At 38.9% G+C, this 15,383-nt stretch overlaps 1 protein-coding gene across 8 annotated transcripts in view; it reads right to left on the bottom strand.

Annotated features, from left to right (window-relative positions):
* The window catches only part of GLRA2 (glycine receptor alpha 2), a 130,148-nt gene that overhangs the window by 17,904 nt on the left and 96,861 nt on the right, over positions 1-15,383 (bottom strand). For 6 of the 8 annotated variants that reach the window (XM_064646658.1, XM_064646655.1, XM_064646661.1 and 3 more), the window contains 2 exons: positions 10,349-10,498; positions 8,361-8,480 (listed from right to left, as the gene is read on the bottom strand). In XM_064646658.1, coding sequence (XP_064502728.1) covers positions 8,361-8,480; positions 10,349-10,498 — 270 coding nt within the window. The remainder of the gene's footprint in view (positions 1-8,360; positions 8,481-10,348; positions 10,499-15,383) is intronic. The other 2 variants (XM_064646657.1, XM_064646656.1) reach the window with 1 other exon arrangement.

The following is a 15,383-nucleotide window of genomic DNA, read 5'->3' as shown; positions in this document are numbered from 1 at the left end:
ACAAGATCCACTGGAAGGTTATAGGTAACACATATATAGTCTATCAGTAGGGATGGAAAACCACTGAGCAAGAGCACATTGTGATTTTCAGAAGACTTGATTATCCACTCACTGGTGTAAATATCTGCTAACACAAGAATATCTCCCAAATTTTACATGGGAACTCCCATGACAGTGGCAGGGTCACAAGCCTTTCAAAGTTGGAACAGAGCACTTATGCAGTATACACACCCATTCTGGACATGCAATGAAACACCTGGGCCAGACAAATACATCTTAATTCACCTAGATATGTATGTAATGGTGAAAAAAGAGTATTAGGACCTTGTATGTCTTCCAGACAGAAGTTACCAAGGACTCTAAAAGAGCAATCTGTGATGCACAAGTTCTCTCTATCTCACCAGCCTGTAGTGGCATCACACTTGATTAGATTTGCTAGAACTTCTCATCTGCCACGATCAGTGCAGAAAAAAGCCTACAAAATGAAAATTCTGCAAATGGGGCATATGAGTAAACTTAGTGTCTGGTTCTACACTGTACTTTGCAAAACCTGAAGGCCGTGGATGTGGTAAAACCCTTTAATTTTTTTGCATAAATATCTATTGTACATATCTTTCTTGTCAATTTAAACCCAGAAACAAACCATATTAAAAAAAGTGACCCCATCATGGGAGTGAAAAAGAAAGCTGGCATAAGTTAACAGACAGCAGATAGATGAATCTCTTGGAAAGTTTGTGCTGGAGTGTCAGGGCTGCTACATGCGGATACTTGTAAGACTTTATACCCTGAAGATGAAATACACAACTTTCTTTCCTAGAATGGTGTGCAAGATTTCACATTTGTGCAAATCAGATAATCTCTAATGAACGGAGTTTGTGATTTCCTTTCTTAATTAGCTATTCTTTTGACAGACGAAGGTTACAGAGCACCTGAAGGCAAGTCTGTACCACCAGCAGGCTTGGGAAGGCTTAATAGAAAAATGAATGAGTCAGTCAAGGGCAGAGCACTTCCACACAACTAGAAGAAAGAGTTATCTTAGAAAACTACACAGAGAACCACTTGAAGAGAGTGACATGAAGCATGAAAGAAAAAGTATCATGTCCCTTAGGAGTCTTGCCATGATATTACAGAGAAACTAAAAGCTTGGACCCTTGGTAAAATAACTTGCAGTTATGCAAGTGAATTATAAATGTGTGTGTACAGATGCACACACAGTATTTGTATGAGAAATTACATATACAAGTTAGAAACTAAATTACTTGAAGACTTATGCTCTTGCTCAGGGGGAAGTTACAGGTTCAATGAAAAAATTCACAGGTAGGATTCTGGACTTCTCACACTTCACATGTTTTGGCAAACACAGCAGCCTTTTCTGATCTTTCCAATCTGTTCTTCCAGGAGCTAAAAACACTCTGACACACTCAGTATGCCAGATATCTTCAACCAGCCCCTGGAAAACCAAGCTTTTCAATAGTAAGTCCTTCTTGACATTGATTCTGATGTAGTGAAGATGTTTAGTGTGGTATGAGCCAGGGTTGTGCCAGCACAGAGATGTCATAGGAGAGTCCATCCACAGAGAGTGGAAGTGGCTAAATTTTTAGTAACCTATGGCTGGGCTTAGCTTAGAGTTTTCAGGGGCTCCCAACTTGAAATGAGTCTTTGTGAGGACTCTGGGAACACTCAGCAACAAGTGCTCAAAATATGAAGAGTTTTAAGATGCTTGTTTCTTCCAGTGTAATTTCTATTACTGCAAAAACAAACAAACAAAAGCTAAGCAAAAATCCCAAACAAAACAAAATAATTAAAATATTAGGCCTCTAGAGAAATACCCAACCACAGATTATCATATTTACAGTAAATAGCGTCTTTCTCTAGCAGTGGATCAAGAGAAATAAATGTGTCTGATCATTAAATCAAGCCAAATGTGTCAGAATCAGCCATAAGCAATAGCTGTCAACTTGAACAGGAATGATTATAAACAACGTTGTTTTCCCTCAGGAATAAATAGAGAAACAAATGGCTTCAACACCACCTTTTCAAAAGTACTATAAAAACTGGATTTTACTGGAACTCATGAAGTTTTTCAGACCTTGGGAGAGCATGAGGTTTCAACAGTCTAGTTAATACAATTTGTTTTTTCACAATGTCATTTGGACAACATCATTACAGAATGCTTCACAATTAATTACATTCAAATAGCAGCTTCTATCCCCTGTGGAGAACGGGATTAATTGGGTCAGATGTAAATATGCATTTCATGGATCCTACTGAACACTTGCCCATCTCACCAATTTACCATGTAATTTGATACAACTGGTGTAGTATGCTCTGGAGACCCACAGAGTGAGCACGGTTGCCAATCAGGGTAGAAATACATGGATACAGGAGTGCTGGTATTCTCAGCCTGCATTATGCTTGGCTCTAACTGCTTGACCCTTTCATTCACTTGCAGAAATACTAATTTGTATTTACTAACACTGAAATACTTTGCTGTTGAAAATCAGGCTTGGGACAGAACTCAGAACTGATATGAAGCATTATGACAGACCCCTGGCAACAGTGGATCAGAAACAGTTCTCCTGGTGTCTTCACCTCCTCCATTGGAAAGAGGACCTGGCCAACATAGCAGTGAGAAACCCTGAGACCAGGGCCTTATTGGGTCCTGACTCTGGGCAGGGAAAGAGCAAAGGTAAGCTACCTACAATGGAGACAATTTGAAAGAAGCAAAGTTGTTTCCTTGACCTCTTGAGCAGCCTAACCCTATATCCTAGGATTGTGATGGCTTTTCACTCTCTTTCTGGAGTTTTGGATAGGGGCAGTTTAGTTTAAACATACTCCTCCTGAAGTCTCTATTCTTCATTTTTTTATCATTAAATACATATCTGACAATTTTTTCACTGTTTTTTTTTTTCCTCATGAAATGAGGTGGGCCAAAACATATCCAATGAAAGAATCAGCATTTTCTAAAAGAATCTGGAAAACAAAAGTTTGTGCCCATGGCAGATGGTTCTTGAAAAGCTACTTCTTGTTACTTTAGAGCATCAAAAATAAGAGCACTATTTCCTGTCTCTTTCTAACTTCTTCTGCCCTATTTTCAGTTTGCACTCTCCCCTAGGTATAATAAGAAATGAGACATTTGCACCCAGCTGGAGCATACCTTTCATGAGCTGGAAAACTGCAGAGTTCATTTCTGGCGTGTCTCCTGCTGTTCATGAGTAACTACCAGGACAAACTCACTCGAGTGAAGTGCAAACTTCAGTCCCTAAGGCTTGTCAGTTCAGAGCTGATCTTCAGCCACTGTGTGCTGGGTAGGTACAAGAGAGGACTCGAAGTTTCTGAAGCAAAATTCCACTACCAAGTAAAGAAAAAAAACTTTCTCAAGTATTCCTTCTTACTTTTCCAGTCCTACCTGTCCTGGGTGATCCAGCAGACAGTCAAGTCATCATCCCAGGTCAGAAATACTGCAGTATTGCTGTTCTGTAGCTTATATCCTGTTCCTATCTTATTTAACCTTAAGGAATAATTTTCTTAAGTATTTGCAAGCTGCCAATGTGAGTCATTGCAATGTATCATGTTCTGCTTGCTGCTATGGTGCCATGTACGGTCCCCACAGTTTGAATATCTGCCCCCTGTCCCACAGAGTATTTCTTGTTGTTTTCCACCACCTCTAGACAGGCATGGTTTCTCTATCATCATTTTTTGTGTGGGTTTTGTTTATTTGGGATTTTTTTGTTTGTCTGTGGCTTCTTTTTGTTTAGTTTGCTGTTGTTTATTTGGGTTTCTTTTACCCCACAGAAATTCTAATATTTTCTGCTGCTTTTGTTCTCTGGGCTTTGCCTCTACTCTAGCACCTGGATTCCCTTACTCCAGCTTGTGCACTTGCACTCTATCAGCTTTAATTATTGTTTAGATATTTGGGACTTGACATTTGGAGGTCTCTCTCAGGAACTAGTATTGCATGTTCCATATATTACATATATTTTGATTACAGAACGTTGAATGTACTGTGGATTTTGTCTGATTTTCAGAATTCTCTCCCTTGAAATGCAACTACTGTTTTTCTTTTCTGTTTCTTGGTTTGGGGTGAAAAATCTACTCCACACACAGTTCATCATCTTGTGTCTGTCTGTAAAACACATTAAACACAGTTACTTGTTTAGAGTTTTTAACTAATGTTCCCTTCTCTAATAAGGGAGGAAAAACTTCCATTTCACTTTCCATGACACTTGCAAACAGGCCCCCATAAGAACTGATTTCTCTCTTCCACTGTTTCTTTGACCATGTTTGTTTTTCACTGAAAAATCTACATCTCCAGGAAGCTTAGACAGACTGTTCCTACCAGAATTTTTTGATCCATTGCTTGGATACCACCTCATGGCTGAAATGCTTCTTTTCCTGCAGGTTGCTCTTTTTTTGGGCACTCATGTCTCTGTTTAGACTGCGCCTAGAGCTAGACTAAGGATTTATATCAAGATGCTTTTCAAGTCTGAGATGATGCTTTTGTTTAAATGCTTAAAGTAAATGTTGTATGTCCATTTAATAAACAATACAGATACATTGACTGTTGTTAACTAGGGCCATTCCTAGCCTATTCATGCTCACAATAAAAAGATAGACAACGACATTCAATCGAAGTCACAAAGTGACATGACAACAAGTTGCAGTGAATTCTGCCTATTGTTTAACTGCATTTAAATATTTGCTGCAGTTGTATGTGGGACTGTACCTTCAAGCTAAATGATCATTTCAGTGTATTTATTTCTACTGGATTTTTTTCTGCACAGTTACAATGAAGTGCTAATGCAATTGCCCTGGAGAAATAAAAGTAACCACAGTATCTTGAGGGTGTTTATCTACAGCAGAAGCTACATGCTCTTTAATCCATTAAGTAAGCAAGATGAGAGAGAGAAAAAGCCATTCAGACTCTGATTCCTATTTTCACAATGAAACTCATGTTTGAGCTTGCTCAGGGAGTACCAAAAATAGCTCTGCAAAAGGGCTTTCCTTGAGCACTTCCATTATTCACATGATGCGGCACCTTACATAACGCACAGCGTACACAGCATCCCGCCCAACACGGTGCACATGGATGCCAGCAGGCAAGCATTCCCACCAGGGACAGTAGTGCCAAGTGTTTTAAAGGCAAAGTCAGGCTGAAGGCACTGATTTTTTTTTTCAATGGGAAAGTCTAGAAAATCTTAGAAAATTCTTTAGGGGATCTGACAGAGGGATTTCGGTATGAATAAAATTATAGACATGGCCTATTAAAGCTGCTGTTACTCAATGCAAATCTCTTTTTAAAAATGGAAATACTGTATTATCTTGAGAGTCTCAGTAACTTCATTTGGGCACTTGTGGTACCTGCCTCAACACTGGTAGCTCCATCCAAAGACTTCAGAGAATTCTTCAGTTCTCTGAAGAACTTGACCAGGCGCTGCCATCTTTGCTCAGTGGAGTTATCCTTTGCTCCTGTAATCACTTAGTCCCAGTCCCAGCTCTTTCATTTGAAAACACCATTTGTGCCTCCCTTTGCTGATCTGCATGCATGTGAACCCCCTTGTCTGCAGCATTGTTATTTGTATTGCTCTGTGTTCCCTGCACATGGGATTAAATCTGTCACTGCTTCCAGCTGCACAGTTTTTCATTCAAGCTATAAAGTATTGCTTTTAACACTAATGGTCCCAAACTTAACCCCTGTTCTTGGTCACATTGGTAACCATCACACATACAATTTAGGAAGTCATCTTTGAAATGATGGTATGAATACTAGTGTACCATGACTCATTTTGACTACTGATCATACAACATAATAATTATTGTTTTCAAAAAGGGATGATTGAACCTGTGTAAACAGTAGTGCTTCCCTGGAAACCCATAATTTTGAAAAATAAGCAAATCTTGTTTGGCTATTAAAAACCATATTTTAAAATGAAGTTATTTTTTTTCAACTGATCTGGCACCATGAAAATTTAGATTTGAATATAATGAAACTGCACTACATTCTCAGTACCATTAGACTCATGGCTTCTGCAGCCTGTGCTCTCTCTATGTGTCATGATATAAAAGAAATAGGGAACCATTTCTCTCAGCAGTCGAGTATGGCTACTGATGGGTGTATTTAACTTGAGGAGAAAGACTACACGAATCTTTAGGACAAGCTTTGAATGCTTCCTTCAAGAGAAATGGCACAGGGCAGACAGACAGGTTGAAGCACTGATAACCTGAGAATAAAGGGATTCTGTGTGGAAGATGCCAACAGGTCCTGATAATGCAGTCTTTTCTAATGCAATGACATGTCACTGGTTCATCTGCAAATACAATTTCTGGACCATCAACAATACAATCCAGACATTTCCTAGAAAAACATTAACCAGTCTGACCTTTGACTTAGATCAGATGGTCCTTTAAGGTGTCTTGTGCTTTCATGTAATGCTCTGAGAGTTGCAGCACTAAGAAGAACAAGACCCAGCAGAAGCAATAATGAAAGCAGTACCAGAGATACAGGCTTACAAGACTGAGAATAGTTTTTTTCTTGTTTTGTAGATCAAGCTGCTAAATCCAGGAATCCTGGTCAGGTGTGATTTGGCACCTTTTTTCTTTCTCCTTAGATTTGCACTGAGTGATGCAGTATAGATATAAAAACACACTCTTACACTGTCTTCTCTTGACTATGACTTTTAGATTTGCATTCAGTATAAACCTTGGTTCAGTGAGCAATACCTCAGCAAGTCAAGCTCCCTGCTTGCAAGGCTCCTTGCAGCACCAGAGGCTAAGTTGGTATGTTCTCTTCTGCACATAAACATCCTTCTCTTGAGCAGAAAAGTACCAAGCTGCAGCCATAGCAGCATTGCTCCAGAAACCTCTGCTTTGCTATGTCTCCTCTGTTGACCTCTCTAGTGTGCATCACTTATGTGATGGAAGTTCTCCAGGGGAAACCCATGTCAGTGCAGCTCCAGCTCTTAGGGTTCTGCAGCAAAAGCTCTGCAGCGACGTGGCCCCTCTGTGTACTGTCCTACCTGTCTATGTAATATACAGTATTCAAAAGTATGAGAGGTTTCTGCAAGCTTCCCTTATAGAGAGGATAACAGGGACTTATATGAACGTTAGCCGGACTACCAGCACTTTGTGACTGATAAGACATGCAAAGCTGAGTAGTTACTTGGACTGCTTTTGTAGTTTTAAGGCATCAGCTTTTCAGTGGCAGCATAGTAATATTGGTCATATCTTCTAGAGAGACCTTGATTTTTTTCTTTTTGTATTCAGTTTCTGTATATGTGTAAATATGATTATTTCTACAATAGAAAGTACCCAGAAATTAAGGCTCTTTTCTACTGCTTGATATTGTAGCTCTGAAAGTGAGCAATTTATTGCATTGCAAACCTTCTATCCTAATTTTGCTGTGTAACATGAACTGTGGTTTTTGTTCTGATTTTAGAAGCTACCAATTCCTTTTACAGTGTATAAAATCCATTGAAATCATCTGCATCTTATAATCACATGATTTCACAGGGCTTGATCAAAGTCAGAGGCCCATTAGAACTCAAAAGTTGCTCAAGTAACGTTTCTGTTCTGGGAAATTGGGTCCTGAAAGATTAAGATCCCAGTCTCATTTTATTTAAATGAACACATTTCATACCTCAGCCACTAGTGGCAAGCAGTGAGCTGCACACTAAGCTCATTTCTCTCTCCATCACTGATTTTATTACCTCCACAGCTCACCTATAATCTGGATCTATCAGCTGATATCATACTGCTTCTAATCTGCTACATGTTACATTCTGTAAAAGATTTCAGCTTCATGATTCTTCTCCAAGCAAATAAAAAGAAACCAATGAAATGTATTTTTTCATTCATGGCTGTTCATACTCCACTAAGCAGGGCTCAAGATATCACAATGACTAACACTGCAGGTTGACAGTTCAGGAGTAAATACCACACCAATAAAAATATATTAGGTTATACATACCAAATTTTGCTGGAATGTGCTCATCTGAAAGATGACACAGTGTGGCATTTACTATCTTAGGGCATTTCCTGTCGTCCTGTCCCCCCACCCCATTCACTCTATATTTTTACAGGACCAAGCTACTTAATATACATGCACTTTCCTTGAGAATTTTGGCATAGGGGTGGCACAAGCCAACCTCAGTAAAAAGCAAGCATAAGGATGGGCCACAAGAATGTACAACATGAAGCTGCTGTTCATGCTGAGGACAGTACTGTGTATTTTGTGGGGACATTTAGCAAAGAGAATGCAAGAGACTACCAGCGATGCCATCAAAATTGTCCATTTTGCTGTTTTATGGCATCTTTGCACATACTAAAACTCTCTTGCTTTCTCTTTCCCACTTCAGTTTTACCCTCAAACTTGAATTGCCGATCTGATTCACTGTCCCGTAAGCTGATGACTCTTTGCTCCGCAAGCCATTCATGCGCCGCACGGACTCAACGCTTTCATTCCCAACAGTCACAGTCTGTGCCTGTCCCCAGAGTGTCAGCATAGACAGCAGCAGCAACAATGAGAATACCGCAGCGGTAACACGACGACACACATACACAACACGCAAAGAGAAGAATGGCTCGGTTAGAGAAGACCGTCATGCAAAACAACGTGAATCACTTTCAAGGCAAAATAAACGGAGAAAATCGTGAGAGACACAATCAAGTGTGGAGATGCAGAAAACACCTCCTAAAGAGCTGGCCTCAGTAACATTGTTCCCTATTTTGAAATTCATGCAACCAGATTCATAGGAAAAGTGAAAGCAAGGCTGTGCAAAAGGATAGGTATCTCTTACTCAGCAGAATATTTCCTTGTATTTAATTAGGGCATTACGCATTTTGCAGAGTCCATGTACCAACTGGCTTAAGACAAACACAAGTCTTTTGAAGATTTGGTTTTAAATAACATTTTTTAAAATAATCACCAGAAAAATAATTTCCAAAGCAGATGAATGGCCACTTCCATGAACCAAAACCTCATAGTTTTGAGTAATGCCACTGGATACTGTTACTTACCAAGGGTGGCTTATCACCTACTTGTACACCTCTAAAAAAGACCTTGCATCCAAAACTGAAATTATAGACCCTATACAAAAGCTTCTGCTGCTGCCATGCTGATTTTGGAAACAAAGACTTCCAGTGGCAGAGCCTGTGGCCTGTGTGCCTTCAGACAGGCAAGCAACTCTGTTCTCTCCTGTAATCTAATCTTCTCTGGAATCTCAATTCACCTGACAATAATATTAAACCAGAGAACAGTACTGGATTGCTTCCCAGAGCATCCATCAAATATTACATTAGCTACAGAACATTTATTAGACAGACCTGTCAAAACACAAATGCCCTGTGCCATTGTTGTCATACCTCTTATAAAGGAAGCCATTATATGTGACTTGAAGCATTTGTGCAACTCAAGCCAATATTTATATCACCCAGCAAATGTTTACGTATAGTGTAAACCTAAATGTTTCTGTTGATGCTGAAAACCAGTGACACAGATACAGGAAGGATGAAGTCTTTATAGTTCCCACATTCACTAGATGTAGGAATAATCATAACTGGACTAAAATTCAATTTAATGTCTGCTCTTGTCTTTCCATTTACTGAAGAAAAAAAAGAACAGGAAAGATGGATAGACTTCCTAAAATTATTTCTAGACTGACATCTGCTTTACAAACAATTTTCTTGTCTGCATTTCAGTCATTGGCATAAAATGATGTGATAATGACACACAAATAGCCTTTTGTTAAAAATTTGAAGTTTATATTAGTAATAAACTGTGACATGGTAGAATCTCAAGGGGAAATTCTCCTAATCCTTCTCATTATTTAAAATGTCCATGATCCCTGCTTTCAGCTGGGAAAGACACGAGTTGCTGGTGGTTTAAAAGTGAGGGCAGAACTGCCAATCACTGCAATGGGCCACCCAAAGGAACCTCCCATTTTATTGTAACTAGCTAGTGTAGCTCTAGAAGAGATAGGTCTCAGGCATGTTCTGATGTCAGCACATCTGGATAATATCGTTCCTCTATCTTTCATTGTGCCCAACAGTTCTTTATCCACTGGTGGGTGCCACATAGTAGCACAGTATTTGTAATAGTCCAGCTTTTGCACAAAGAGAAGAAAATTCTTCGAATCAGTGACCGATCTATTGACATTTATTGATAACTTCACGAATTGCAAAGAAACCCAACAGCCAGTCATCAGCTCTTTATCAAGGAGGAAATCACTCAGAAGGTAACTTTAGAATGAGAGTCTCCTGCAAGGGCAAGAAGAACTGAGGCGAGAAATCAACTGCATGTGAGTGTGCTGTCAGGGCAGACTCAGTCACCCCAGGTAAAGAGCAGCTTTACCTTATTTTGTCTCCTTTGCCTTCTTCGAAGCCTCAGAAACTCTTTGTGCTGCCGTGAAACAAAGTTGACTGCTGCATATTCCAGCAAAGCAGCAAAGACAAAGAGAAGACACACAGCCATCCAAATGTCAATAGCTTTTACGTAAGAGACCTAGAAAGAAGCAGAACACAGCATGTTTAATCTCGAACTTCATAAGCTGAAGACATTGAAGTGAAAAAAATAAAAACATTTTTGCACATCGTGAGTTCCAGTTATTCAATGAGGTGGAGTTTTTCTTGTTCTGTGTTTTGATTTGTTAATTTATTGGTGCATAACAAATAAATAATCCAATTTATAATGAAAATGCATGTTCACGAAGAATAAACAAATTATGAGCTACTGCCTTTAGGAAAAGAATCAGGATTGCTCTAACAAAACAAAAGCACTCTTATGGTTCCAATCAAAGTTTGGAAGAAGGAATACAAATGCAGGGTGTGACAAAATACCTATTGAAAAACAATTGTAGAAAGTTTATAGGTTTCACTTTTTTAATTTTTTATGAATCTATTACCATATTGATTAATTAGCTACATTTGGTATCCACAACCTCAAAGTAATCTCAGGGTATTCTGTTTAATAGGCTGATAGGACTTTACCAATTAAATATTCAATCCTAGTTTCTTGACCTTTATCCAAAAACTCTATAGGAAAAATAAATCTTTATAGATAATATCTAGTAAAAATACCCAAACACCAGCTGCCTCTGTTCTAGTAAAAGTTTATTCTGATTTGAATTGACTGGTCCAGAATAAAATCAGATATATTACAGCTCTGCAATGTCACAAGATTCTTATCATATTACCCTCACTGGGCCAAACAGTAGCAAATTAATGAGCTACACACTATGCATATCAAAGGTACAATCTCCATAGGTGTATTTGATCTTTGCATTTCTTTGTAGTCTTGTAGTTTTTAAGCAGAGATCTTATGATTAGGCAACAGCAGGTTGTCTCTGTTGTTTATCAGGTATTACATCCAGGGTGGAATTAAAATCGCCTTTCAATGTCTACAATGTGAGCTAGTTGCATAAACTAATTTGATATAAATAAATCAAGGAATGAAGAATAATGGGCATTTTTAGGATGCAATGCATTTGAACTGTTTTACATGTCTTCTCTACAATGAAATTAATAATACTCAAACAGAGTTTCTTCTTCATGACTGTAAAGAGGAGCTTAGAACACCTTTGTACGCATAGACATATGGAGATTTATTCAGTTGTCTAAATAATAGCATCACAAACTGCCATATTAGGTACCTAGTGTTCATTTGCTAGTTCAGCAGAGCACAAATCTTCAGTATGTCATAGTAACTAGTCCCCTGGAGATGTCTCAGATACCCAAGGTCATGTCAGTTTGACAGAGACCCATGGAAACCCCACACAGCTGAATCAAAACAAGTAAAATGGATCATACCTTAACCCTGAAAAATTATAATCAAATACATTTCACATCTGAATAATATCCTGCAGGTCAAACATTTCAATGCAGTCAAAACATATGGTGGTCTAAGAGAGCAGAAAAGGATGTATTGCGCATACTCATATTTAGGAAACCCAATCTTCATCTTGGAAAACTCCACCTCTGCCCTTTGCATGACTACTCAAAACAAATTTGTTCTTATGGATGGGCAACCATTTCATGGTGGAAGGAAGTACACCTGATCAGTGGGTTTTGCTCCTATTTGCCATGTGCTGGAATTGCATCATTTTTCAAAGTCTGTAGAACATCTTCTGTTAATGTCAAATGGAATATACTGCACTATGTGCTTCAGCAAGCAATATGAGCAGAGGAACTGGCATTTAAAGCATGATGGAAAGGATACAGAGCTCCATTCTGCAGATCCTGAACACATTTTAGAGGAGCCAAGCCCTTTTATTTAGCCTTCATCACATGGAAGGTACCTTTCAGTAGCTATAGCGCAGCTCCACACTGTAATATGTGTGCTCTCACAATACAACATGCATAGGCTGAGATGTAGCAGACTGAGGTGACACTGTGAATCTGTGCCTTTCAATTAGATACACAGCAGGTACGCATTTCTGTCTCCCACACACAGAAAAATTTTACAAGTTACATCTTTACTGAGCAGCTGTGAAGCCCAGTGAAAACTCAACAACGTCCCAGACACTCTGTGCCACAGGCTGAGGCACAGTAGGAATCAAGTCACTGTAATTTGTGTAAAGTGCAGCTGAGTTTAGATTGTTTGCTACCTTCCTTGAAGAGCCAGTTATTTTTCCTTTACAAATGCCCTTAGGAGATGTATTAGACATGCATAAACAGCTGGACTGTGTTGCCAGAGACAGCACAATGCAGTGAGCTGAAGTCACAAGAATCAGCATTTTCGACTGTGCAAATCCTGTCCTGGTGGGCTTAGAGCAGGGAAGTAAAATAATAAAGGAAGCCCTGAGTTAACCTTCCAGCCACTTACACAGTGCTACCACAAATGGCATCCACACAGTTGCTGAGGCAGCTGGATTATTTTAACTCCAGCCTACTGGGCTGGAATCAGAGAATCACGATTTTCTTGGCAGATACAAGGCTTGTTCTGTTGCTTAGCCAGTGCCACACCATGGCACAGTTTTAAATGAGAAAACAGAAAACAATTGCTTCCAACACCACATTAAAAATGAATAAATGGTAAAGTGCTGCGATGAGTAAAAGCTGACACCTTTGTTTTCAAATCAGTTTATGTAGTTTACCTATGAATGTCCAATATGTACAGAATTATGCTGCTAAGAGCCTAAAAACCCATGCAATTTACTGACATGCTCATGGAAGCTGGAGTCTGCAAAACTGAGTACATCATGATATCACAGACTCATCCATTGCTTTGGTAAAGTTCTTCCACTAAACTAAAAAACAATGTTTTCAGCCATGGTTTTTTCCCCAGATCATAGTATGGCATGAAAACTTGTATGTTTGCTCACCTAAAAGTTTGCTCAACTTACATCACCTGCTTTGCTAAGGACTCATCAAACAGCAGTGCATCTCCAGCTTCCCTAACTACCATGCTCTGTAGTCTCTACTGTGTACATGTAGAACAGTACAGACTGATTTTTTTTGAGGTTTTTTTTTCACCTAACTTAAAACATATTATGCACATGTGGGGTTTCATTTTAATTAATGCTAAGAAAAAAGCAATTTTAGAACAAAATTATACCAGGTGGAATGTAAATATCTATACTCTAGCCAAACAAACTGTACCCTAAAAATGCCAGTCTCCCAAGGTTGGAGTTTTGGATGGCTCTTTCAGGTATATATGTCTGCTTGATGTATGCAAACTTTGGCTACATAAAGCTTATGAATCACTTCTATTAGCCAGTATCTTGATGCAATCCTAAGCAGAACAGAGAAGAATAACAGAAGTTACCCCACAGGAGCCTATGTGAGAGACTGTTACCAGAGCATTAGCCACCTTTCCAATAATTTCACTTGCAAGACAGAATGCAGTAACACTACAAATTCAAAGCTGACATTATCAAGCTACCATGTACAATATGAAAAATTTGTGATTTTTTTTTCAAAGGTAGATCTTGTAAAACATTCAATTCCTCTGAAAAGTCTGTAACCCCAACAGCACACTGGCTACATTTACTTTTCAATACTATCAGAAGTGGATATTTGGAAACTCTGCCTCATTCAGGGTTATCATGTTCAGAAAGAACGATAAGATTTTCTTGCCCTTTTCTTTCTTTAAATAGTTGCTCCATTTTTCACTGCATGTTGCAGAGCTTCCTCCTTAATGCTGTTTTGGAGGAGGGGATTTAATGGCTCCCACCAATAAAACCATAAATTATATCAATTATTCAGATGCTTTGTAAATGTTTTAGGGCCAGCTAATGAGGGAGCTTTTTCAGAATTAGAGCTGTCTGCATCAAGAGCCAAGTATGGTAAGGCTAAGTATAGTAAATGTGACAAAGCAACTCCTTTCCCTTCATAATTTTCCTCATTTGTTACTTGGCCATACCCACTGTGTACAAAAAAACCCCAGTTTGTTCTCTGTAAAGCACTGCTGTAGCATCAATTATCTCAGTGAAGTTCCTGGAAATGAAAGTACAAGGAGGATAGCACTGTTTGTTGCAAGGATTAAACCTTTGACTTTTGAAGCTCTTTTTATTTTAGCACTGTGACTCTCTCACAGCTTCTGGGCACCTTTCGGTGTGCTGCCATGTGTCACCACCAGAACGAAGCAGGGTTTGGCGGAGAGAAGCCGGGGGAAAACATGGTCATGGGTCCTGCAGCTGAGCAGCTGTCATTTGTTGACATTTGTGAATCAACCCAAATGTGAGCTCTGTTTCTGCTACAATGCCAGCCTCATGAGACCCCAGACAACTGCTTTAACTTACTGATTCTGCGAATGAATGTAAAATGAAAATAAAGACTCTCCCAGAGTTCTGCATTGTGAAAGTAACTTCAGTATGCAGTGAAAGGTATTCAGTTTGTGTTTAAAAACATACATTCACTTATTTTGGTTGATAGAATCACATGAAAAAATATCTTTGATTTGTGATACAAAGTCCCAAACAACATTCTAAGCAAATTTATATAGCTGAAGCTGAAAGCACCAATTCTGGTTTCATCACAATTTACAGGCAGGGAAGTTTCTGAATGAAGAACATGCTGTCAGTTGGTATTACAACAAAAGTAATTTCTTTTTGTTCCACTCTTATTCTGGATCTTTTTCACTCAAGTGTTTCACTCCATGAAATATCATATGTCTAAACCAAATTCACATCAGAAAACGCAAATTTCTTCCCCAGTCCTAAACCCTCGCTTTGTATTATTCTCCCGTTGCAACACTTTCCAGAAAATTATCCTCTATACTGTGCAATTTTAAAGGGTCATCTTTAATGTGCAATACCTTGACTGGTCAGGTCAACAAGACTTTTTAACTTAGTGGACAATATGGCATAAAAGAGAAAATGTTTTAGATTCCACCAAGTTTAAAATCAATGGGATTGATCACATGGTAGAGAAACCTTCATCATGTGTTG

Source organism: Pseudopipra pipra, chromosome 2, assembly GCF_036250125.1.
Source record: "Pseudopipra pipra isolate bDixPip1 chromosome 2, bDixPip1.hap1, whole genome shotgun sequence".
Taxonomy (NCBI): Eukaryota; Metazoa; Chordata; class Aves; order Passeriformes; family Pipridae; genus Pseudopipra; species Pseudopipra pipra.
Note: the sequence above shows the minus strand (reverse complement) of the source record. Positions and strands in the feature narration are given on the sequence as shown.